Here is a 27677-nt window from a genome sequence, read left to right on the forward strand (position 1 = left end):
ACATTATTAGTCATGTTTCTTTGAACGGATGGATTAACATAAAAAGAAAATAAAAAAGATTAGATCAAATTAGACTATATATTTGAATTAAATTGATTAACTTTGTCTAAAAACTATAGTATTTTAATTCAGTTTAGCTTTTTGTTAACAAAATTCAGTTTAGGCTATTAAAAGAGTAGTTTTTTTGGTAGATAGAGGGCTATTAAAAGTGTTAAAAGAGTTGGTTTTTTGGTAGAAGGCTATTAAAAAAGTTTAATTTGCTAACAACCGAATCTTCCCCGATTTAGAGTTGAAGGCCAAAGGCATATTTGAAATTGTGCTTTGATGCTGCTGGTACATATATCATACACTACACCTGGCCTACTTACTAGTCACATATGAAGTTAATGTTTAAATATTAAATCTAATATTTAGTAGCCTGCTAAGTATGTTGATGTTATATGATTTCTTTTTTGAATAGATGTTGATGTTATGAACTTATGATGTTCTTCATCACTTTGGTTTTCTTATGTATTTCTTATTTAATTAATGTTTATTAAATATGTTAGTTATATGTTTTTATTAAATATATGCTTTAATTTATGATTTTTATAAATATTAAGAATTTCATTTTTAGTTCCTAAAAAAATTATTTTTTTTGTTAAGTAGTCTAGTGATAAAACTCACATATTTTAAATGTGGAGGAAGTAGGATGTATGAAGTTCGAACTTCGGACTCTGCATATAATATAAAATATTTCTATCAATTGAATTAAGTTTACGGGAAGAAGAAAAAACCTACCAAAGACTTAAGAAAATCACATTTTTAAGTCTTTTGTAAAAAAATTAATCAACCTTTCATGGTCCTTGAAAAAATCTTGTCGGCATTTTTGTTCCATTAAAATTGTAAAGAAAAACTTTACACAGAGTAAAAACTATGGTTTTTTTTAAAAAAGAAAAAAGTGTGGTTTTTATAGGGACTAAAAACGAAATTCTGAATATTTATAAGGATTATTTACTTAATCGACTCATTAATTATTTAGTTTTTAATCATATTTCTATTATGCAAAATCTCAATGTGGTTGGTTTCGTATGGAATTACGCAGCTGGTAGGTTATATGTAAATTTATTGTAAAATTAAGTTGACGGTTCTCTCTGACTTTGCATGAGGTATCTTACCTCTAACCTAAATTTTTTGTTAATGTGAATTACAAGATTATAGATATGAAGTTCTCCTCACTATTTTGGGGTGACTAGTCATCATTAGGGAGTCGGACGGGTGGATTCTCCTCTTGCAACTAATTTTTCTTCATAAGTAAGAATCATAAATTGAAGCATTGATCACCGTGTGGATCAGTAGGTGCAACCAGACTTAGGAGGAATAGACCTAGTTAACCGAGATTTATAAACCCCACACGTAAGGATCATCGTGTGATCAACATGTGCAGCTTCCAATCTTCTAGGTTAGTCATGTCCCAACGGCCTCATCACTTGTATAGTCTACGTAAGATAAATGAATGTGACATTACTGTTATTTAATATCCAATAATATAAAATGGAGGATTCGAAGAATCCTAACCGCTGCTTACTTTTTTGCAACAAAAACAGGTAAACTTGCTCTGTTGCAAACAGATAAAAATTGCAACTCTCTAACCCTTATCTTTCATTTTATCGTCAACTTACAAAAATAAGTAACGCGAATTGTTTGGACGAAACAACAATCCTTGTGGGTATGATACTCTACTTATCACTTTATTACTTGGTAAACGATTTAGTACACTTGCCTAATCCGATATCTATCAGAATGCCAAGAAGCATTAGATTTTTCCTTCCAAAATTCCTCTTCCTTTTCCAGGGCATTTTCTAAGGATAAATTTGTAACTTTTTGTTGTTCAATCAAAGTATCAGTAGCTCCATGGTTGTCTATATCTGATTGTATGGAGATAAGCTTTTGCTCAACTTCTTTGACAAGGACATTGACATTTCCAAAAATAGTTTTATTCCAAATATTCAGTTTCTGTTTGAGATTCTCTAACTTCTGAGAGATTATATGCATAGGACAACCAACAACATTGGAACTCCAGCTTTCTTGAATCACCTTCTTTCAATCATCATGAAGGCTCCACATACTCATGAACTTGAATTGAGAAACAAAATTGGTTTAAGAGTTTTCATAATCAAGCAATAAACGAAAGTGATCTGACTTGAGTTTGGTTAGTGTAGAAACATTGAGAGAAGTGCACATATCAAGTGAAGATTGATTACATATAACTCTGTCTAACCTTCTTTCAGTTAGTTTATTCCCTGTTCTACCATTCGACCAGGTGTATTGAGATCCTCTTGTTGGTAAATGAGAGAGTATATGCATAGGTCCACTCAAAAAAAATCATTCATAGGGCTTTAGTAGTATAGGGAGGCTTCTATATGTTCATGAGAGCCTATAATGGTGTTAAAGTCTCCTATTGAGCACCAAGGGAGGTTGGATTGGTTTTGTAGGTTCTGTAAGGTTTTCCAGAGATGTCTCATATGTGTATAGTTGGTGGAAGCATAAATGCAAAAGTTAAAATTGTTATGATGTAATCAGTAATAGAGATAACGAAGGGGTTAAGGTCAGTGGCTAGGCATGGCAATGGGGCGGGGTGGGGGCGGTGTTAAACATAATGATTTAGTTGCTCCTTTAAATATCAATGGTAGTTTTTATTAACATGACAATTATCATACAAAATAACATAACATATCAACATAAAGTAATTTTTTACATTTGGGACGGGTTTGGGTATGGGTTCGGGGTGGGTACATATATATCTGTTACCCGTCCCATACCCGTGTTTTGAAATCGGGGAAAACCCATACCCATACCTAAACCCAGTCAAAACGGGAAAAACCCATCAAATTGAATTTGGTTCGGGCAGGTAACCGCGAGTATGGGGTTTGTTGACATCCCTATCACTGGCGGAACCAAGAATTGTGTAGAGCCTGGGCAAAATATTTTTCTAAGTATTTTCAGAATATATATTAACAGTTTTAAGATACTAGCAAACTTGTGGATTGGTGCAGTGATTTGTTTTGTTGAATCTTGCATAAAGGACGGTAGTTCAAGTCTCTATAAGACCACTTTTTTTGAATAAAAATATTATTAATACAATAGAAAAGGAAGAAAAAAAAAAGGTACCATGGATCGAACCCACACCCTTTAGGGATTAAAAAGCTCACTAATCCACCACGACATCAATATAACATATGATAAAGTATGGATAATATGATAATTATAGGTAATTTGGGGGCTGCAGTGATTCCTATAGGTCTCCCACGAGATCCGTCACAGAGCCTAGGCGTGTGCCCAAGCTTGCTGGGTGGTAAAACCGCCCCTGATTAAGGTCATTTAAACAAAGACACCATAAGCTAGGTAACATGTAATGGATCAAGAGTAGATAGTTTCCAAAATACATTCTTACCATAATTCAAATCTCTCATATATGTATTAAACAAACATAATGTCATCAATAATTATTCATTCAACAATCGATAGAATCATCACAATTAATCATGCACAACCACCACGTACATCAACTACATTCACAACTAGGACTCATGCCACAATCATGATATGATCCTAGACACGACACTATAGGCATGCGATATCGGTCATCACCAATATTTAGGCCGTCGCCCATGATGCCAACAGAACATCATAATCTCACCATTTAGATATATAAAAAAATATCCGTCTCCACCAGTCATGTATGCATGAACATATGACTCAATAACAATGCATATGTTCACACAACAACTCACCATATCCTCACCAATATTACTTGCATATATGCATTCACACCAATTCATCATTTCTCGACATATATGCACAACAATTCACAACATCATATATATTCACCCACCATATTATAATAAACAATGTATATGGATTCACCAATATCATCACCTTCACATAATTTCACATCAAATACATGATTTGCTCACATTCCAAATAAAGAGGAAAATATGTCACCTTAAGATAAACATCACATTCAATACTCAACTATCAATCCATTACTTCCATATAGTCATACAAAACCAATTATGAAAGATTTATAAGGTGATTTGCCTTAAAGGATATTTTCACCAATGTTCGTCTCTCTTTGACATTTTTCAAGAACCTCCCATTTTCGAAACCAAAGCCAAATAAAATTCAAGGAAACCAATCACTACCATTTTCAGTAATCATATAATCTCTATACTACCTTAATCCATTCCATTTCCTTGAAGATCCAATTTTTCGGAAGAGTCCACGTTCTTAAGCAATTTTCAAAGTTAAGTTTCAATTTCACACACCAAATCCAAATTTCATTCAAGGAGATGTTCCAGTAGGATTACGTATGAAATTAATGATTATCCAAGTTAAAAGAAGTGTTTTAAGAAGTTCGGATTGGCCCTAGGAAGCTCGGAGCAAAATTTCAAAAGTGCTGGAAAAAGAGCATCTCGCTTGAGCGACCAGGTGGTTCGCTCAAGCGAACTCAAGTCCGTAGCTTATGGACTTTGCTCGCTTGCTGCTCGCTTCTAGCTCGCTTAAGCGAGATGAACCCATAAAATTTTAAGCATGTTTGCTTGAGCGAGCAGTCACAGTTTTTCTGCAAAATGTTACGGGTTTCACCCCTTTTTCACCCAAAACTCCCAATTTTGATTCCCAATGCCCAAATGTGTTTCCAGAAATTTTTTATAAGTCAAATAACACACAAGGATACTCAAAAACACATTGAACATGAAAATCAATATCACTTTTAGCCAATTCACCAAATTATCCATTTACACCAAAACACCAACACCAATTCAAATTTTCATCATCAATTCATGAATATGCATACCCAAACCATGATTCATCCACAACAACATCAGATAATAGCAACCACATCAATTGAACATGAATCATATCTCAATTCAACAACGACTTAGCAAAATTCACCAATTGAGCACAATTTCATAACTTGACATTTATACATACTTCGAAACATGTAATTTCACCTGAAGTAAAATAATATCACAAGAAAGGGGGGTTTGAATTGTGATCTAATAAAAATCACCAAATAAAAATTCTCAAGTAAATACTTGGAAATTGGTTAGTGTGTTAGATGATGAGATAATAATATTGTGAGGTGTGTGATATTGTTTTAAAGTAAAAGAGAGAGAGAGAGAAAAATAAATACACACAAGAAGTTATCCTGGTTCCCCCAATGTGGGTTAGTCCAGTCCCCACAATACTGTGAGATTATCCACTAGATAGTTGAGTTAAAAACTTAACCTCAACTCCTCCTTTTCTTTTTAGATCACTTACTTGATCTATACAATATCTTTCTTTTCACCTCCTAGTCTTTCACTAGTTTCACTAACTAGATTTTTACAACTAATGATCACCAAACACTTTTAGTGATTCTTTTCAATATCTTTGCTTTTGTTATACAATGTTTTTGTTGCCTTTGTAAAGAACTCAAGTAAAAGAGTTGCTGCTGGATTTTTGCTGTTTTCTTGTGATGAAAGAGTCTTTGAAATATTTTTGATGCTTTGGAAATCAAGTATGATTATATTTGCCTAAAAACTCAAATGCCTTTCCTCTTTGCAAGCCCTTGTATTTATAGATGAAATGAGTCCTTTGTTGTAGTAAATAAAACACGCTCCTGGGGGCATAAGAGGAAGAAATAATAAAGCTTGCCAACTCATCAATGTGAGAAATACTTGTGAAAAAAAATGCCTGGCAGCTTGTTCTCGAAATTCTGAGAACGTTCTCAAGAATCTGCTTTGGACAGCTTGCTTAAAGATGTGACGTCATGAATAGTGGCATGCAGAAATCTTGTTTGCTTGTTGGTAACCAAGATTGCTTTTGTTAAGCTGTCAAATTCTCACGCCTTGGAGAGAAAGAAAGCAAGTACAAGAGACTTGGATTTTATCTATTCCTTTGCTTTGATGTGTTGTCCATTTCTCATTTGCTTTGGAACTTCATTCTTGATGTGTTGTCTAATTCTTATGGGTTCCTTTTCTAATTTCTTATAGGATATATATTTATTTATTTTTATTCATTCCTTTGAAGATATACAATAATAAATATGTTCATTTTGTAGTGTAGAACCTTTGATCCTTTTGTTCCATATTTCCACAAAGATCCTTAACACATAACTTCTTCTTAAAAGCCAAGATCTCTTATTTTGTCTTTGCTTGAGCTGACTTTGGCGTGGCATACCAAGATTGTGTGATGAGCTTTGTTCTGAGAATGTTCTTGAAAAAGGTATTTGTTTGCTTTAAACTTATCTTTAATAACACTCAAGAACACATGTTAAATAACAAATAATCTCAGAATTCTTTTAATATAATTTAAATGTTTTGTTATCATTAAAACAATTTAAAAAGAGATTCTTGGAATTTATCTCAACAATCTCCCCCTTTTTGATGATGACAAAAATTTGAATTATATTTTGGTATTTGTTTTGAATTCTGAGTTTTTTATGACTTATGCAATATTTATCATAAGCTCCCCCTCAATTTAACATTTATTTTTAATTTAACGTTTTATGTAAAAGTTATAAGAGATAATTAATTTTCATTTATGAAATTGATATCAAGGTGAAAAGATAAATTTTAAGAACAGAGTTTAAGTAAGCAGAGGCGATAGATTTATTTGAACCAAAATATTTTTCATTCATTTAGCATTGTAAGTACATGATTGATATTTCCCTGGTTCAACAAAAAAAACTTAAACCTAAAAACTTAAAATAAAAATGAAAATGAAAGTGAGGTCAGAGCCTTCACACATAGTACTAAAAAAAACAGAGGATGCATTTTCAAAATAGCCAGCCAAAATATCATTTCAATTCTCCCCCTTTGGCGCATCAAAAAGAGGGGAGTTGGCCTAAAATAAAACAGAAAAGACACACTTTAGCCACGATCAGCTGAAGCCCTAAAGTCAAGAAGATCTTCAGCAAAGGAGACAGGAGGAGGAATAAGACCATAAGGAGTCTTAGGACAAAATTATGTGGCTAGCCATTTGCGAAGCTTCGCATAGTCAAACATTTGATAAGACACCATAGATTGAAGAGTCTGAACATGGTTTTGCAAAATCTGAATTTGTTCTAAGAGCATGGATAGAGTTGGGACAGAGTTGTTTGTACCGGAGGCATTTGATTCACGAGCGGTGGACGAGGCTTGAAACTGCATTGTTGGTATGAATTGTGGCTGAGTTAATGGTGGATTGAGAGACACATCAGTTGAGCTAAAAGTTTCAAAGGATCCAAAGTTTGATTGGAAGGAATGAAGAGAAGTGTCGAAATGCATTTTGGGACCAGAGGAAAAGTAACTTGGAATTGGAGTTTTGAGCAGATTGTTTAGAAACTCAGAGCTGAAACTAAAAGTGGAGAAGTTTTGGTTTGATGAAAACAGAGGAACAGAGGTTGTTCGGTCTTGAGCGTGCATTGCTTCAAGAATGTGTGCAGCATCACGGGTAGGACTTTCAAAATCAGGAAAAAAGCTGTTGAAGTTAAGATTTTTGTTGAGATCAATGTTGTGATTTGCAGTTGGAGGACTTGGTGGAACTTGTTGAAAGAATTCGGTCTGAAAAACTTGTGGAGGATTGGGTGGAACTTCTTCAGTTCTTTGTCTTTTAGAGCCAGGTGTATCAATAGAAGCAGCAGGGGAAACATGGTTTTCAGTTTCAGGATTTTTCTTCATATGTTTCACATTGTTGAGATTGAAAATCTTGACAGCAGATTCACAATGCTCATTTGAGAGATTAACATTGAAATGATCAAACACTCTTGTTAGCAACATACCGTAAGGGACAGTGAAGTTTTTGTATTTGGAATTTGAGGCAATGATCATGTGTTGAATGATCGGATACGCGAGATCAATTCGAGTTTCTGCAGAAGGTGAACTGGACAAATAGTGCATAATGAGAAGGTCATTGTCAGAGACTTTGTTTTTGTTACCTGTGTGAGGAAGAAGATTGAACAAACAGAGACTGTGAAGAATTTTGAATTCAAGTTTGAGTTGAGAGGAGGAAGGAATTTCGGTTATTCTTTCTTCACCAACATTGAACATCTTTTTTATCAAGTCGGTTTTACACACCATCACTTTTGAGTACCAGTTAGAACCTATCACTTGCATTCCCCCTTTAGGAATACCGATGATATCAGCAAGCGTATTCGGTTCGAGACGAATTTCAACTCTTTTGAGATTTGACACAATGATGCTTTTATCAGGATATCCTTTAGCTTTGAAGTAAAAAGCTCGAACAAGTTTTGGAAAGTACACATCTTTCATGCGCAGAAATTCGGTCCATCCTTGATGCTTTGCTGGACTGAGAATGTCAAAACCTCCACTGAGTAGAGCTTCAAAGTCAAAGATTTTTCCTACAGCAACTGGCCGAAAGGCCCAACTTTCAGCAAAGATTGAGTCCAAGTGAGGAGAAAAAGCAGGAACAGAGGTTGGTTGTTTTCTTCTTTTGACAAGGAAATCCTTCAGAAGTTCTTTTCCCTTGGCTTGTGTTGTTGAAGCAGAAGACAATTTTGCAGATAGAGAAGCAGTTTTCTCTTTTGGTTGAGGGCTAGGGTTATCTAAATCGACATCATCAAGGTTGACAAATGTGGATTTTTGATTTTCAGGTTTGATTTTACTGGAGATCCTTGTTGATTTTCGAATTTTGGGAGCATCAACTGATTTGGCTTTTCTAGGTTTATAGATTTTCTTGACAGGTTTGAATGGAGCGGATGTTGTGGTACTTTTTGGAGTAATAAAAAAGGTTCAGTCGATTCAGTTGATTTCCTAGGAGAAGGTGTTGAAACATCAGAGTCTTTTGATGAGGGTGAAGATGGTGGATGTAATCGAGGTTGAGGATAGGCAGGGATATCATCAGGGCATGCTGGGGTTGTTTTGCGTCTAACCATTTTTGAATTTGAAGGCATGATTTTTTCTGGTGAAGGATGAATGTTTAAATAGAGAAGATGGAGGGCGACGGGAGTGAGAAGAAGGTGAAGTCTGAAGAGATAAGGATAGAATGAAGTAAGGAGAAAAGACTTGAGATGAGATGACATTGGGAAGGAGAAAAAGAAAGCTGGAAACTAGAATAGGAATGATTAAAACTCTTGAGTATCCAAAGGTTAAAGCTTGAAACTATCAGACATTGGAATTGAGAGAGGTTGCACGCGCGTAGGAGGGAGAGTAAATGTAGGGAAGTTGAGTTTTTTGAGGAGAAGAAAAAGTTGGAAAATTTGTGGAAAATTAATAAAAATCGGTTGTTTTTAATTAAGTTTTTTTTATTTTTTATAATATATATATTTTTTTTAAAAAACAATCTTAACTTTTGCAATTTAAAGATTAACTAGGATTTTTTATAATGTGCAATTTTTCTTTGATAAACATAAAACGATCTTCGACCATTGGTTTAGTGAAAATATCAGCGAGTTGATTTTCAGTATCAATAAAAGTTAATTCTACATCCTTTTTATTTACATGATCTCTTAAAAAATGATGTTTAATTTCGATGTGTTTTGATCGTGAATGTTGAATGGGATTTTTTGATAAATTAATTGCACTAGTATTATCACAAAGTATTTGAATATTTGTGTACCTTAGACAGAAATCCTCGAGTTGATTTCTTATCCATAATACTTGAGAACAACAACTTGCAGCTGAGACATATTCAGCTTCAGTTGTGGATAGGGCAATTGTGTTCTGTTTTCTACACGACCAACTGACAAGCGATTCTCCTAAAATTTGACATGCTCCAGATGTACTTTTTCTTTCTATTTTATCACCGGCATAGTCAGCATCGCAGTATGCTGATAGATCAAAATGCGATCCCTTTTTGTACCATAAACCGATGTCTGTAGTGCCAACAAGATATCTGAAGATTCTTTTGACTGCGGTGAGATGAGATTCCTTAGGAGCGGTTTGGAATCTAGCACACAAACCAACTGCAAAAACAATATCAGGTCTACTAGCTGTTAAATATAAAAGTGATCCAATCATTCCTCTATATTCTTTTTCGGATATTGGAGTTCCTGATTCGTCTCTGTCTAAACTTGAGGAAGGATGCATTGGAGTTGTCATCATTTTTGCCTCATTCATCTTGTATTTCTTTAAAAGATCTTTGATATATTTTTCTTGATAAATAAAAATGCCATCTTCATTTTGCTTGATCTGCAGACCTAAGAAGAATCTTAGTTCTCCCATCATACTCATTTCAAATTCACTTTGCATGAGATTTGAGAATTCTTCACACATTTTTTCATTTGTGGCTCCAAAAATGATATCATCTACGTACACTTGAACAATTAGTAAATCATCTTTATCCAATTTTCGAAAAAGTGTAGTGTCAATTTTTCCTCTTGAAAAACCATTTTTAATTAAGAAGGTACTTAATCTTTCATACCAAGCTCTTGGAGCTTGTTTGAGTCCATAAAGTGCTTTGGTGAGTTTAAAAACATAATCGGGTTTATCTGAGTTTTCAAAACCAGGTGGTTGACGAACATACACCTCCTCGTTTAGATAACCATTTAAGAAAGCACTTTTGACATCCATTTGAAAAAGTTTAAAACATTTATGAGATGCATATGCAAGCAAAATTCTTATGGCTTCCAATCTAGCAACTGGAGCATAAGTTTCATCATAATCAATCCCTTCTTGTTGATTATATCCTTGTGCCACTAATCTGGCTTTGTTTCGAATAATTTTGCCTTCTTCATCTAGTTTGTTTCTAAAAACCCATCTTGTTCCAATAATTGTTTGGTCTTGAGGAGCTGGAACGAGTGTCCATACTTCACTTTTATCAAATTGTGATAATTCTTCTTCCATAGCTTCTATCCATGAGTTATCAATGATAGCTTCTTTTATGGTTTTTGGTTCTATTTGTGAGATCATTGCCAGATCATTGTTTTGAAAAGATCTTCTTGTTCTTACACCATCTGTTGTTTGACCAATGATTTGATCTTGTGGATGATAATCAACTGTTCTCCAAGATCTTGGAGGGCTTTGTGGAGTTTCCTCATTTGAAGATACTTGATTTGAACTTCCAGGAGTTGAAATATTTTGAGTTTCTTCTTCTTCTTCTTCGATGATTTTTCTTTGAGTTTCTATTTCTTCAAATTCATCAAACTTGACATGCATACTTTCTTCAAGAACTCTTGTTCTTAAATTGTAAATTCTGTATGCTTTTGATGTGGAAGAATATCCCAAAAATATTCCTTTGTCTGATTTTGAATCAAACTTTCCTAGATTATCTTTGTTGTTTAGAATATAGCAATAACATCCAAAGATGTGAAAATATGAAATGTTTGGCTTTCTTCCTTTTCAGAGTTCATACGGGGTTTTATCAAAAACTTTTCTTATAGAAACTCTGTTTAAGATATGACAAGAAGTATTTATGGCTTCTGCCCAAAAATATTTTTCAACATTTGACTCATTTAAGATAGTTCTTGCCATTTCTTGTAATGTCCTATTTTTTCTTTCTACAACACCATTTTGTTGAGGTGTTCTAGGACAAGAAAAATTATGAGAAATTCCATTTTCTTTGAAGAATTGTTCGAAAGAGGAGTTTTCAAACTCTCCCCCATGATCACTTCTTACAGAGATAATTTTGATTTCTTTCTCATTTTGGACTTGTTTGCAAAATTTTATGAAAGCTTCATAAGAGTCATTTTTGTGTTTCAAAAATAAAACCCAAGTGAATCTGGAAAAATCATCAACGATGACGAAGCCATATTTTTTTCCACCAAGACTTTCTATTGAAATAGGTCCAAATAAATCTATGTGTAGTAGTTCAAGGGGTCTTTTTGTTGAAATGAACTCTTTTGGAGAAAAACTACTTTTGACTTGTTTTCCCTTGACACATGCTTCACATATTTTATCTTTTTCAAAGTTGATCTTAGGAAGTCCTCTTACTAGATCAAGTCTTGATATTTTTGAAATAGTTTCCATACTTATATGTCCAGCCCTTTTGTGCCAAATCCATTTGTCTTTTTCGAGAGAAATAAAACAGGATTCAATAGGGAGTTCATCTAAAAATAAAACATAAACATTTTTGTTTCTTGATCCGGTAAACAAGATTTTTCCTGAGGATACTTGTTTAACTTCACATGTATGGGTTTTGAAAATTACTTCAAGATCATTGTCACATAATTGACTTATGCTGATCAAGTTATGTTTTAAACCTTCCACATATTGAACATTTTCAATTTTTTCAGAGTTTATCTTACCAATAACACCTTTACCTTTGATGCGTGCTTGTTCGTTATTGCCAAAAGTCACTAAGCCTCCTTCTTTTTCAATGAAGGACAGGAAGCTTTGTTTGTCTCCAGTCATATGTCTTGAGCATCCACTGTCCAAGTACCAAGGCTTTTTCTTGACTGTCATGAGACATTCCTGCAGTATGAGTTAATATTTTTTTTGGTACCCATATTTTTCTGGGTCCTTGATGGTTAGTGTTTTTTATAGGATCTCCTCTTTTATGAATTTTAATATGGTTAGATTTGAACGTGATTTTTGTTTTATGTAACCTTTGGTCTTTCTTTTTCTTAAAACAAAAAGGTTCAAGATGCCCATGTTTTTCACAATATGTACATTTATATTTGTCTATTTTTTTGTTTTTTTCGGGAATAAAAAGATTTTTGTATAGCTTGTGTTTTTGTTCTTTAAAACCTATGCAAGTTTTATCAGAAGCATTTCTTTGTGCTCCTATGATATTTTGAAAAGTTTCAGTAGATTTGACAAAGTTTGTAATGTCATTTTTCAATTGATGAACATTTTTCTTTAAGATATTGTTCTCTTCTTTTGTTTCTTCTTCTATTTTATCAAGAGTATCCTTAGATTGAAGAGTTTCAAGAAGTTTCTTTAAGTCTTCTTTTTCCTTTTTAAGTTGGTTATTCTCATTTCTTAATTTTTCACATGTTTGTTCAAGAATTTGAGAGCTATGAAAAAGATTATCAAACAGATATTCAGTTTTTTCACATGATGAGCAAGGTTCAGTATTTACCTCTTGATCATTAGTTTTTGTCATTAGACAGAGATTTGCTTGTTCATCTTCACTTGTTGGTTCATCTAGTTCATCCCACGTGGATAGAAAAGATCTTTGATTTGACTGATGGTTGTTTGATTTTCTTCTATTTAGAGGGCATTCATTTTTGTAATGCCCTAATTTGTTGCATCCGTAGCAGGTGACTTGACTTTTGTCAGTCTCTGTTTTCGCATTTTCTTTTCTTACTGAGAAGTTTCTTCTGCTTTGATTGCTTTTCTGTATTATTCTTTGAAGTTTTCTGGTGAGAAGAATGATTTGATCCTGATAGTCTTCTTCATCGCATTCTTGTTGCTGATTTTCAAGATGCATTTCTGCTTCTTGGTTTTGCAGTTCTTGAACTGTGCTGAGTGCAATCATTTTGTTTTTGTTTGAGGATTTGTCCTCTTGTAGAAGAACTTCGTGAGCTTTTAAAGATCCAATAAGATCTTCTAATCTGAGTTTGTTCAGATCTTTTGCTTCTGTTATAGCAGTTACAATATGTCTCCAAGATTTTGGAAGACATCTTAGAATTTTTCTTACTCTGTCGTGGACAGAAAAGCTTTTTTCAAGAGATCGTAACTCATTTGTTATGATGGTAAACCTTCCAAACATTTCATCTATTGTTTCGGTTTCCTTCATTTCAAATAATTCAAATTTCCGCACACCTATGTCAATTGTTGTTTCTTTAACATGGCTAGTTCCTTCATGATGTATTTTTAGTGTATCCCAAATTTCTTTGGCATTGTTGCATTCTTGTATTCTATCAAATTCTTCCCTGCTTAAGGCCATGGTTAGAAATAATTTAGCTTTAAAATTTAATAGAACACGCTTACCATCTTCTTCTGACCAATCTTCCTTTTTTTTTACATTTAGATCTTCATCATATGGAGTGTAATTTCCTTCTTCTATTACAGGCCACATATTATTATCTTGTGATCGTAGGAATAGTTCCATTTTGTCTTTCCAGTAATAGTAGTCTACTCCCTCAAAGAGAGGTGGCCTGGTTGCAGATCCTCCTTCAGACATGAACTTGACTTTGGACATTTTTTTTAAATCCTTTTCCTTCTACACCGTTGGGTGTTTAGGTTTTTTGAGACTTTCTTTTCTGGATCTTTTTCCTCCTACACCGTTGGGTGCTTAGGCTTTTTAGAGGCCGAGCTCTGATACCAATTGAAGTAAAATAATATCACAAGAAAGGGGGGTTTGAATTGTGATCTAATAAAAATCACCAAATAAAAATTCTCAAGTAAATACTTGAAAATTGGTTAGTGTGTTAGATGATGAGATAATAATATTGTGAGGTGTGTGATATTGTTTTAAAGTAAAAGAGATAGAGAGAGAAAAATAAATACACACAAGAAGTTATCCTGGTTCCCCCAATGTGGGTTAGTCCAGTCCCCACAATACTGTGAGATTATCCACTAGATAGTTGAGTTAAAAACTTAACCTCAACTCCTCCTTTTCTTTTTAGATCACTTACTTGATCTATACAATATCTTTCTTTTCACCTCCTAGTCTTTCACTAGTTTCACTAACTAGATTTTTACAACTAATGATCACCAAACACTTTTAGTGATTCTTTTCAATATCTTTGCTTTTGTTATACAATGTTTTTGTTGCCTTTGTAAAGAACTCAAGTAAAAGAGTTGCTGCTGGATTTTTGCTGTTTTCTTGTGATGAAAGAGTCTTTGAAATATTTTTGATGCTTTGGAAATCAAGTATGATTATATTTGCCTAAAAACTCAAATGCCTTTCCTCTTTGCAAGCCCTTGTATTTATAGATGAAATGAGTCCTTTGTTGTAGTAAATAAAACACGCTCCTGGGGGCATAAGAGGAAGAAATAATAAAGCTTGCCAACTCATCAATGTGAGAAATACTTGTGAAAAAAAATGCCTGGCAGCTTGTTCTCGAAATTCTGAGAACGTTCTCAAGAATCTGCTTTGGACAGCTTGCTTAAAGATGTGACGTCATGAATAGTGGCATGCAGAAATCTTGTTTGCTTGTTGGTAACCAAGATTGCTTTTGTTAAGCTGTCAAATTCTCACGCCTTGGAGAGAAAGAAAGCAAGTACAAGAGACTTGGATTTTATCTATTCCTTTGCTTTGATGTGTTGTCCATTTCTCATTTGCTTTGGAACTTCATTCTTGATGTGTTGTCTAATTCTTATGGGTTCCTTTTCTAATTTCTTATAGGATATATATTTATTTATTTTTATTCATTCCTTTGAAGATATACAATAATAAATATGTTCCTTTTGTAGTGTAGAACCTTTGATCCTTTTGTTCCATATTTCCACAAAGATCCTTAACACATAACTTCTTCTTAAAAGCCAAGATCTCTTATTTTGTCTTTGCTTGAGCTGACTTTGGCGTGGCATACCAAGATTGTGTGATGAGCTTTGTTCTGAGAATGTTCTTGAAAAAGGTATTTGTTTGCTTTAAACCTATCTTTAATAACACTCAAGAACACATGTTAAATAACAAATAATCTCAGAATTCTTTTAATATAATTTAAATGTTTTGTTATCATTAAAACAATTTAAAAAGAGATTCTTGGAATTTATCTCAACATCACCAACAATCATACAATTGTCATCAATTCATGCATACAAACATAACATCACAATTAGAGCACGAATTTAGCTACATTTATCCATTTATTCAATTCAACCCATATTCATACACAAATGAGAAATTGCAATAAATGAACATGATTATGATGAAGACTAACCCCCTTACCTTAGATAAAGATTAATCCAAACTTAGGCTTCAATTTAGCTCCTAAGCTCACCCCAATTCTTGATTCTTCAAGTTCTCCTCTTCTAACCATTTTTCTTCTCTTCACCACTTTCTCTCTCTACCTCTCCCTAGAAATATCTTGTGAAATGAAATGAATGATATTTTCTAAGACAAACTCATATGGTATATTCCCCCTTAATAGGCTTAACTTAGTTTCTAGTGGACTTAACCCATTCTAACACAATTCCAAAATATTACTACTACTCTCAACGGTAAAATGCTATTAATGATCACTTAGCGGTAAAACACTACTAACGGTCAATTAACGGTAAAATACTAATTATTACTCTAGTAACTCAGTAAAACTAATGGCTCTCACCAATTGCTAAAAATAATTCTCACCAACTTATAATTTACCCGTTCTCACCAAATGATCAAAATACCCCTAAATCCAAAATGACTAAAATACCATTCTAATACGAAAACTCAATAAAATGCACCCAACAACAGATAATCACATGCAAGCACATATAACACATATGAAATAATTAAAAATAATTCTAACGAAAAATTGGACTGTTACAAAGGGTGATGCAGATGGCTAAAGCCGACTATCGCACCAACACCAACTTTTGTCTAAATATTGAAGACAAAAATTTGAATGAAAAGGGAAAGTGGTTTATGGATGTTTATCGATGAAGAAGTAAGAGAGAATGGAGAAGATATTCTCCCTTTTGCCTATTAACTTGTTTAAAAGTTAAGTAGACAATTCTTGCATGGTCATACATACAATTTTAATTCATTTAGACACACACAAAAATGCATGTTACCTAATATTTTTTAGGGTCTTATTAACAAGTGTCTCCGAGGTACTCTTTAAACATTCTAAATTAAGTAATTATTTTATACAAATGTCAAAGTTTTCAATTTTCTAATGCACTTTATTACACAAACTTTAAAAAAAAAAGTTATTATTTAAAGTCCTTAATTAATGTCGCAAAAACATTAATTAACATTTCCATATTTTCTATAATGACACGGTAGATTAAATTTTTTGTATCTATCATTTTCCATTTGTGAGTATATTTGACCATTTAAATTTGCGATTATAAACACACAAGCCTTGTTCAAGTTGAGTTTGCTTTATAACTTTAAAAGCGATTATTTTATTTATTTTTTAACTTATGTACGGTAACAAGATATTTTTATTTTGAAATACCAGAGGGCCTAAGAGCATTCATAGTGGTAGTCTACTAATAGAGACTCCTTAAATAGATCTCACATGTACATATCACTTATTTATAATTTTTTAATAAAAGTACCTATTAAGGATTCAATGACTCAAATGTCAATACACTAATAAGGACTCAAATGAAAAGTACTTAAATAAGTCCCACTAACTTTACAACATTAAACAAAACTAATTTATTACTTCTTTTGCAAGTGAGATCAAATAGTACATATTTTATTACTTCTTTTAAACGTGAGATCCGTTAATTACCAGAAGAGAGAGAATCCTTATATAGTGATCCGTTGTTCAACAATGACTCATTTTTTCTTCCTCTAATGTGGGGTTCTTAACAGGGAGTCGTCCTTGTTAAGTAAGGACCTCCATTGAAGATGCTCTAAGTCCAACTAAATTTATCTTTAACTTATGAAAATATTGTCAAGTGTCATATCTACATTTTAAAAGACTAAATTATAGTAAATTATACAAGTAAATAGACTAATTTGCCTCGTTTTAAAATTAAGAGACCAAATAAAATATGCTAAAGGACGTCCTCTTAAACATATTTCAATTGAGAGGGACGTTGTAGTATATACAAATCAAAGTTAAAAATTTAAAATTTTCATTTATTTATTATTATTTTTTGTCAAGTAGTCTAGTAGATAGAACTCACACATTTTTAATGTGAATAAATAAGGTGTTCGAGGTTAATTATCAACTGAGTTAAATTCATGGGGATACTCATTTATTTATTTTAAGGAATTAATTCCTAAGTAACAAGCTAATACTTAAAAAGAAAAAGAAGTTAAAGGACAAAGAGATATTAATCCTTTATTTAATTTAGTTGTTTTATATTTATTTACTACAACACATGTCATAGTCACGACGTGGATCCAAAATCAGATATGGGTCGAAAGCACGTTTATGAATGCCCCTAAGGAGTTGACTTGGCAAAATGCCATTTACCTAACCAATTACATGCTTACACTTATACATTGACACTAGCATTTTGGTGGATAATAAAAAAGATATTACAATCGCTACGAAGTCGGAGACGTAAATACAATTGATCGAACTTTATGATTAAATATCGAGTGTTCTATGTTTACGTTCTTTGTGTATATAATGACAATTTTGATTCGTCTGTCTCATAATAAACGTCAAATTAAAGTTTAAACATATAGATAGATAGAAGTTCTCGACAACTACGAATCAACCATCATTTTATAGTCGATTAAATCAACAACATTGTTCATCCTAACATTTACTGGCCAAAGCTTTGAAGAATCATATGATGAAAGAGTTAAATTATAGGTGACAAAGTGGTGAATATTTATGTATGAAATATTCATACAGAAATGATATGCTTAATTGACAAATAAATTCATTGTTTGCACATTTTCCACATCCCCATCTCCTCTGAATGAATTTTAGATGTACACTATAAATTTTCTCAATGTTTCGTGATCTATAAGAGTGCCAAATTGGTCCCTTAATGTCTGGCTGTAACATATAATATAATTAAATACTTGCAGATGAGATAAAGTTAGGTTCAAACTAGACTAGGCCATCAAATGTGGTACCATCCATCCAGTAGAAATTTGAACAATTTTAAGCACTTAATCGTAATTCTATTGATGATATTTTCTTAATACACCAACAAAACTTAATATGCAAGCTAGTCAAAGTACAACAATAATATAGCTTGCAAGTTTTTTTTTCTTTCAAAGAAACTTGCAAGGTTTAACCTACAAAAAAACTTGCAAAGTTTATATGTCCATGTGTGTGGATTACTCTATCTTAAAAAAGTGAGTATCTTTTAGATCAAAAAAATAATCGTGTTTTTTCACATACTAAAAAATACAAAAGTGGTTACACTCAAATAATTAATGTTATGAGTTAGACCGAGGTACAATCATAATGGACTCTATCGCGAGCGATAGAGCATAGACAACCCATTGTAAAGCAAAACAATGATAAATGAAAAATCGATTAATTTGTATTATTAAACAGTGTAAAAAAGGATGAACAATTTGCAAATTGCAGCCTAGAACATAAGCTCTTCAGCGAGATTCCTCTTACTTCCTAACCATAAGGTTTTAATCGAAAAATGATCTAGAATAATCCCTCGCACTTCACGGGGGGTCATTTGTACTATTTCGTTCATCTGTGTCATTTTCAACTATCATTAATACAATTGATTCTTAAGCTTTTATATCCTATTTCTATGGATGTCATGTTTCTTAAGATGATATTAGAGTATATCTGGGATCCACCTTGAAGAAAAATCCCCCGTGGTTATTAACAAGTCAAGCCATCCAATATCATATTCAAATATTCAATCATTTATTGATATTTCAACATGTAGTAGATTTTATTTTGAAGTTAACCATCCGATTCTTAAGGGAATGGACCCTACTAATTCATAGTTCAATCGTGATGTAAGTATAAACTGACTAACAATTGAACTTATGTTTTCTCGAACAATTCGTCTTTTGGTAGATCTCATTAAACACTTGAGACCAATTGTTGATTTATGTGTTAGATATTTTGATTCTTAATGAAATACATTAAGTAATTACTATTTTTGTTTTTTGATTTTTTTCAACAACAACCAAACCTTATCTTACTAATACATTGTTTGGATTGACGTTTGCATCATGTTTCTCACGTCCTAATGCACTCTAGAGGCAATTTTTGTGAAGCTACAATTGCAACCTTCTATGTATTCGTGTGTTTATGGCCATTTGGACGTTGTTTCAAAAATGGCTAAATAAGATGAATTACATGAATCAAGCAATGTCATAACGTTTTTATAAAAAATCCATGTCTTTCTCCAAATCATTGATCTCTATATCCTTCTAGATATTTCTCTAATAGTTTTTCCATTCTCCCCTTACCCCTAATATTTTTTCTTCAATAAAGATAATTTTCGAGACATATCAGGTTTGGGGGATCTCTAGAACTTTGATTTACCATATTATAAGATTTTAGTTTTTCTTCTTCTTTCTTTTCTAGTCCATTAATTCATAAGAGATGTGAAACAACTATTTTTAGATAACTTACAAAACAACCAAATATTTACAAAGCAATGTGGATAATGATATAAAAACTAAAGCAAACAAAAACAAAAATGATTAAAAAAAAACCACATTACCTTATATATCTTTAGTTATAAAAAAATATTGTTCAAAGTGTGTTTCATCCGCAAAACATTAAGTACTGGACATAACAATTCAACATAAGTCAGAACAACACAACACAATTTGCTATAATATTGAATAATCTTTGGTCTTGTACGATATTTAGTGGATAAAATGTTATTTTGATATTTTAGACAACTTATACGGGGGACAAAAAGTTGTGTTGTGATTTAACGAGGGGAAAAAAAATTCAATTTTATCCTATCCATTACTTCTAGTTTGTCCCGCCTTAAAACAATTTTACAAATTAAACACTTTACAATCAAAGCTTTTAGACCATATAATTAATTTTTAAACAAATCAAACACACCTAATATTATTTCTCAAACTAATAAACACACCATTACTAAATCTTGAGTTGGAACCCAAATTAAAAGTCCAATTTAACAATATGATATTATCCAAACATATAGTAAATCATAAAATGAAGGACAAATCTTGATAATAAATAATCCTTAATTGTTTTAACAAAAACAAAAATGAGGTAAAGCACCAAACATAAGATTGAAGCGGTGAGTTTACGTCACTTCACTCACTAATCTTCACCTTCCTTCTTTTTTCCCTCTTTATTATCAACACACTTCACATTCTTCATCTTCCTATATACACCCCCTCTTTTTCTATTCAACCCACTCTCTTCACTTTCACATCAACAACTTCAATTCAATTTTGAAGTTATTACCAATCTTCAATGGCGAAGATGAATCCATTATTCATCCTCGCCTTCTTCTTCTTCTTCTCCACCGTCAGATCTGATTCATCAGATAAACGTTACAAAGAAGGAGATCTTGTTCCTCTATTCGCTAACAAAGTTGGTCCTTTTCATAATCCAAGGTGATTCTTCGATCCGTTATTCACGTGCTGGATCTGTTTTCGTTTCATCATCAAAGTTCTCAATTACTTCTAGATTCATCAATTTCGTAATTTTCAGTATTCTGTCACATTTTTTAATTGAATTTTTCATTCATCAACTAATTAGTTACACAGACACCGGATACGACACAGACACCAGATACGACACCGTGATAATTTTAGAAAATGATTAATTGAATGTAATCAAATGTGTCGCGTCGGTGTTATAGAGTTAGTAATGCATTTGATTTGATGTTAATGTATTGATGTATTGACTTTTTGTTTGTTTGATTTTCAGTGAGACGTATCGGTATTTTGATCTGCCATTTTGTATACCAGGTTGGTTTTTTCCCTCCAATTCTCTTATTAGTAGTGTTGTGTTAATTAAAGTTTCAATTTTTAAATCGTGGTTATTCGGGGTTTGAAGTTATGGTTATGTTGGTTAGTATCATTTTACTGCGGGAAATTGCGGTTAAATATGGTTGATGGCGTCACAATTATAGTTGTTGAGACATGAATTTTTAAATTTTTAAATCGTGGTTATTTAAGGTTTTAATTTTAAGTCATGGGTATGTTGATATTTTTGTTGTGGAAAATTGCGGTTAAATATGGTTGATGCTGCTGCGATAATAGTTGATGCCGATGCAATTGTAGTTGTGGAGACATCAAGGTTTGATTTTTCCACTAAAACATTGAAAAACCTTGATGCAATGTTCAAGATTAATTGTGGTTAATGACAGTTTCTTAGAACCTTGATATTAATGATGAGAAAATCAAAGGATGAGGGTAATATTAGATGAAAATGTTTTCAAATATCGGATCCGGATGCCATTTGGTTAGCAAAATCCTGCATTTACACCGTTACATGATTTAAGAATTGAACATCTGAACTTCACAAAAATGATTCAAATCATGATGTTAAAACATGGGCCATCTTAGTCCTCACTGTTGCATCCTAGTGGTTTGGCTGTGAGGATATTTATGTGAATCCCAGGTTCCAACCTGAGTCACCGCATTTCTCCCCCGCTTCGCATGCGTTTATTTGAGAATGAGTGGCTACTATGCCAATAGCTAAATAAAAAAAACATGGACCATCCAATCAAGATTGGATGGTCTAGTTATGCAACATTGCATGACTGCAGCCAGTTTACTTGCCAAATTACCACAACTGATTTTCTTATCAGTAGTTAAGATGACTCAATATTTAACTTTGGAAGAGGCAAATTTTGAACTTGTTTGCATTTTGAGATATTTTCTTTTTGGGGTTTTGAATTGTTTGATGTTTCATTTGTAGATCATTTGAAAGAGAAGAAAGAAGCACTGGGTGAAGTATTGAATGGGGATAGGTTGGTTAGTGCTCCTTATCAGCTCGAGTTCCAAAAGGACAAGGACTCTCTGTCGGTTTGCAAGAAGACACTTACAAAAGAAGAAGTGGCGAATTTTCGGTCCGCTGTTCGTAAAGACTACTACTTTCAGATGTATTATGATGATTTGCCTATTTGGGGTTTCATAGGGAAGGTTGATAAGGAAGGGAAAGACCCTAGTGATTATAGATACTACCTTTACAAGCACATCCATTTTGATATATTTTACAACAAGGATCGTGTTATTGAGATCAATGTGCGAACGGATCCAAATGCCCTTGTGGATGTTACAGAGGACAATGAAGTTGATGTAGAGTTTTTCTATACTGTGAAATGGAAGGAGACTAACACTCCCTTCGAGAAGCGGATGGACAAGTACTCTCAGCCGTCCTCGCTACCCCATCATTTGGAAATCCACTGGTTTTCGATTATCAATTCGTGCGTCACAGTCCTCCTCTTGACTGGTTTTCTTGCAACTATTTTGATGCGTGTCCTTAAGAATGATTTTGTCAAGTAAGAAGCCTTTTCTATTTGTGTTTTTTTTGGAGTTCATTGAATGTAATAAAACAGAGTAACCTCTGTTATTTATTCTTTTGCTGAGCTATAGATGTTGTCCTTGTTTGACTTCTAAACAGGTATGCACATGATGAAGAGACTGCAGAGGATCAGGAAGAGACTGGCTGGAAATACATCCACGGTGATGTTTTTAGGTTTCCCAAGTTCAAATCTGTATTTGCAGCCGCTCTTGGATCTGGTACCCAACTGTTTACCCTGTGAGTTGCTTCTGGCCATTCAATATGTTCAATTAAAGAAAACTCATTTCAGGAAAATGAAATTGTGATACACTTTTGTTAATTAATCTCAATTAATTGTATTTATGCATTTTGTGCAGTACGGTGTTCATATTCATATTGGCACTTGTTGGTGTATTTTATCCGTACAACCGAGGGGCTCTATTCACTGCACTTGTTGTTATATATGCACTCACTTCAGGAATTGCTGGCTATACTGCTACCTCATTCTATTGTCAACTGGAAGGAACAAACTGGGTACTGACTTATAAATCTATGCATTTTGGTCCAGTATCAGTTAGATTTGCATGTGTTTTTAGTCATTAGTGATTTTATCTTTGTCCGTTTATCATGACAGGTTCGGAATCTACTATTGACCGGATGCCTTTTCTGTGGGCCTCTATTTCTTACATTTTGCTTTCTGAACACTGTTGCAATTGTCTACAATGCTACTGCCGCTCTCCCATTCGGCACAATTGTCGTTATAGTTCTCATATGGACACTTGTTACGTCTCCTCTACTTGTATTGGGAGGGATTGCTGGGAAGAACAGCAAGGCTGAATTCCAAGCTCCAGTCCGCACAACTAAATATCCAAGGGAGATTCCTCCTTTGCCATGGTATCGGGGAGCAATTCCTCAGATGGCAATGGCAGGATTTTTGCCTTTCAGTGCTATTTACATCGAACTTTATTATATATTTGCCAGTGTCTGGGGCCACAGAATTTACACAATCTACAGCATTCTGTTTATTGTCTTCATCATTCTCTTGATTGTTACTGCTTTCATTACTGTGGCATTGACATACTTCCAGCTTGCTGCTGAAGATCATGAATGGTGGTGGAGGTATGAAATCACTATTATTCTCTAATTTCTTTCTTGCACCAATTTCTATGGTTTATTGTTTATAGTCCCCTTAGTTAGGTATTACTAGTACCATTTAGCAGTGAACTGATTTCTCAATTAGCCATCTCTTTGATGATATAACCAAATGTTGGATTAAGTAGTAAATATGAATTATGGAGATACTTGTTTTTTGACCTCTCTCATATAAAACTTTCCACTGAAAATGAGTTCTGATGATAGATTAAAATGCATGAACATTATAATTACAATTTCGATAATAATGTCCTGTTTAGTGATTACTTTGTGAAAACATTTTCCAGTTTATTATTTTGTTATAATGTGTTTATTTTAATTTGCTAATTAGAAGATATGATACTTTTGAAGTGAATTATTTGATGGAGAGAATAGGAAAGTCTTGCTTAGGGGTGATGCATTTATGGAAATAGTGAAAACAATTCTTTTGACATTTTCATTAAATGCATACAATTGTTCCTTCAGGACTCGAGAGTCTATTATCTTCTTGCTAACTAGTAAAATTAAGAAATCTTAGAAAATGAAAATAGAAAATGTTTTTTACAAAGTAAACATGGCCTAATGTTTTGACAAGTTATTTCAAACTTAAGGACTTCATTAGTAATCTTTACTGTGTTGGCTGATTATTATTCATTGATAATCTTTAGAGTGTACGACTCTAACTCATGAACAAGGGAAACATTCTTGCTTTCATGGTTCCATTTATGTTTTCTATATCTGGATTTTGGTGCAACCAAGGAAAAATTTGGATTCTTGGGATTGCAAGCTTTCTTGTTTTATGCAATTCTCTATTCATTATCATATTCTATTGATTTTTTATGATCTGCATTTTCATAATGAATCACATGAGGCTTATGATTTTTGAGTTCCACAATGCTTCGAGTTTAATTGAAATTCTATAACCTGCACATTTAACCTTTGTGCTCTTATTTCCTGACAGATCATTCCTATGCGGTGGTTCAACTGGATTATTTATCTATGCCTATTGTCTGTATTACTACTATGCCCGCTCCGATATGTCTGGTTTCATGCAAACCTCATTTTTCTTTGGATACATGGCCTGCATATGCTTTGGTTTCTTCTTGATGCTTGGAACTGTTGGATTCCGTGCAGCATTGTTCTTTGTCCGCCACATATACCGATCCATCAAGTGCGAGTAGGCATTTTGTCATCTCTTATTGTCTTCATTTCATAGGCATTCTGTAGAAAAGTTATAGTAATTTTGCAGTTCTGTGTACTATATAAGAGAAGCTGGGTTGGGTGGGTTTGTAGCTTCCAGAGCAACTTGTTAGATCACAAAAGAAACTTTTTTGGAGATAACGTCTGTACTACCATATTTTTAACTAAACTCTTGAAATACTTTATTTTTTGGAATCATTTGAACACAATTCTGGTAACTTTTTCAAGCTATGTCAAAACAATTCTGTTTCCTTAGAAATGATGGCCGTGAGATTAGCAGAATCGCATAAAGTCGCCATGATTTTGACAAAAGCTACATTTTGTATCTTAACAAAATCACGGACCTACAATGATTTTGTCAAACTCACTGTCAATTCTAAAACACACGAAATGGTGTTGGTTGGATATCTATTTTAAGATGTAAAATGCCTCTGAAATTCAAAAATTTAAGTATCATGGAACTTCACTGCAGAATCATCAAGACTGAGAATATTCCTATATCTAAGATACTATTGTGTTCCTCTATTTTTTTCACAAGACAGAAAGATTCTTCAAGTTGATTGGCCTAAGAAGTTCCCATTTATAGAAGACCCCACATTTCATTTTCTCTAACCGTTTATATGTATGTTCTCTCTTACCACCCAACCAGAAGTGGTTAGCATAGTTCATTGTCTTAACGTTCTCATCTCTAGTATGTTTCATGTCTTCTATATTCCAATTGAGTGATAAATGACCAAGAACCTTGGGCATAAAGATCTTAAACAGAATAGAAAAATAAGACTGTGAAGTCTACGACGGATCCAGAAATTTTATGTCAAAATATAAATGTTTTCCAAAATTTTAAGTATTTTAATATAACTTTCCTTAAAAAAAGTATTTTAGTATAATTTTATAAAAACTTGATTTAATTTACCTCATTCAAATTGAATTTACATTCTCAAATAAATGGATGATTATTATTTTTTCAATATATAAAGGAAAAGTTAATGTTGACTTTTGTGTAGGAAAAGAGCTGGTCCCTTATCTTAGGTGCAACCTTTTCACATCTCCAACATACACCAATTCTCATTTTAAAATTAGGTTAAACAATTTGAGACAAATGTTGAGCGAGAGAGAAGAGGTGTTCATAAATCAATGAATAAAAATACCGTAGGATAAAACCCCCGCAATTCCTCTTATCTCTCACACAACATTTGCCCTAAAATCCTTTAACCTAATTCTAAATGGACAAGAGGTACACTAGGTAATGAGAAAAGGGTATACATGTGTTGAAAGTTAAAGGATCTATATAGGATAGAAAAACTTAAAGGACTAATCTTGTACAATTAAACAACTTAAATGACTATATTATACTTTGCATAAAAAAGTTTTTAGTATAATCTAAGATATAAACTTTGTTTTTTGGGATTGAGGTCATAGATAATAATGCTTTATAGTACATATGACCAAGCTATGTCATATTTAGTTGATTAAATTTATTAAAACTAAGTCAAGTAGGAGAGTTCATGGGATTGACCCGATTAACATGATGATTCAATCCAACTTGAAACATCTTATATTGAATTGTTTTTTATATCTTAGGTTGAACCCAAACCAATTTAGCTACACTCATAATTTATGATTTTGAATCTGCAAATTCGACTTAGTTTAAGGGTTTCATGTGTTGAATGTAGGTGTGTTTCAATTTAGTTTAAATACCATAATTTTAAATTATAAAATTTAATTGAAGTGCTGAAATTCTCATAAAATAGAATATAATAATGATCCGACTCAAGTGAACCCACTCGTCACTAGGTTGAGTTGGTTTGAGTTTAAAAAGAAAAAATACAAAATTTTACTCAACACAAAATGATTGAATTTGCATAACTTATGCAAACCAAAATCGACTCAATCTAAATTGTAGTCAATAATTAACTAAGGAAAAGGTTTTGGTAAATTCAGAAGATTTTTGGGTTTAAGAAGACAAGCAAAACATATGATTGATGGACAAAAAGAATCTTTTAACATAAATTAAAAGCAAAAATATGATAAATATACAAGGATAACGAATACATTTAAGCTTAAAAATGTATTACTTTAATATAATAAAGAGGATGGTTATTTGAACAATCAATTTGGTGAAAATTTATTTGACAACCATAACTTACAGGTGACATTTAATTTGGGGAAGGGAAGTTGTTTCCCACCAAGGGAAAACTAATTTTGACCGTTAGATTAAATAGAGAACATATTTTTATCAAAGACACTCAACACCAGATTTTTTTTCCACACTCACCACTCAACAACAACATGCACCGCTACTTCAACTCTCTTTCTTCCTCTCATTCTGACCACCACCGCACACCACTAGGCTGCTGCCGGAAAACTCAACAGATGTTCAACAATTTATATGAGAAAAATATGATAAAAGAGGAACATAGTTTAATCAACAGACACTCAA

General features: G+C 32.9%; 1 protein-coding gene across 1 annotated transcript; it reads left to right on the forward strand.

The window, feature by feature from the left end:
• Positions 1-20675: 20675 nt before the first annotated feature.
• Positions 20676-25455, forward strand: LOC11408983 (transmembrane 9 superfamily member 3). Its single transcript, XM_003620016.4, has 7 exons — positions 20676-21009; positions 21326-21366; positions 22322-22904; positions 23027-23164; positions 23284-23440; positions 23541-24025; positions 24999-25455. The coding sequence occupies exons 1-7, from the start codon at positions 20867-20869 to the stop codon at positions 25216-25218; spliced, it is 1767 nt and encodes a 588-aa protein (XP_003620064.1). The 5' UTR covers positions 20676-20866; the 3' UTR covers positions 25219-25455.
• The last annotated feature ends 2222 nt before the right edge of the window (positions 25456-27677 follow it).

The sequence above is a fragment of the Medicago truncatula genome, chromosome 6, assembly GCF_003473485.1.
Source record: "Medicago truncatula cultivar Jemalong A17 chromosome 6, MtrunA17r5.0-ANR, whole genome shotgun sequence".
Lineage (NCBI taxonomy): Eukaryota > Viridiplantae > Streptophyta > Magnoliopsida > Fabales > Fabaceae > Medicago > Medicago truncatula.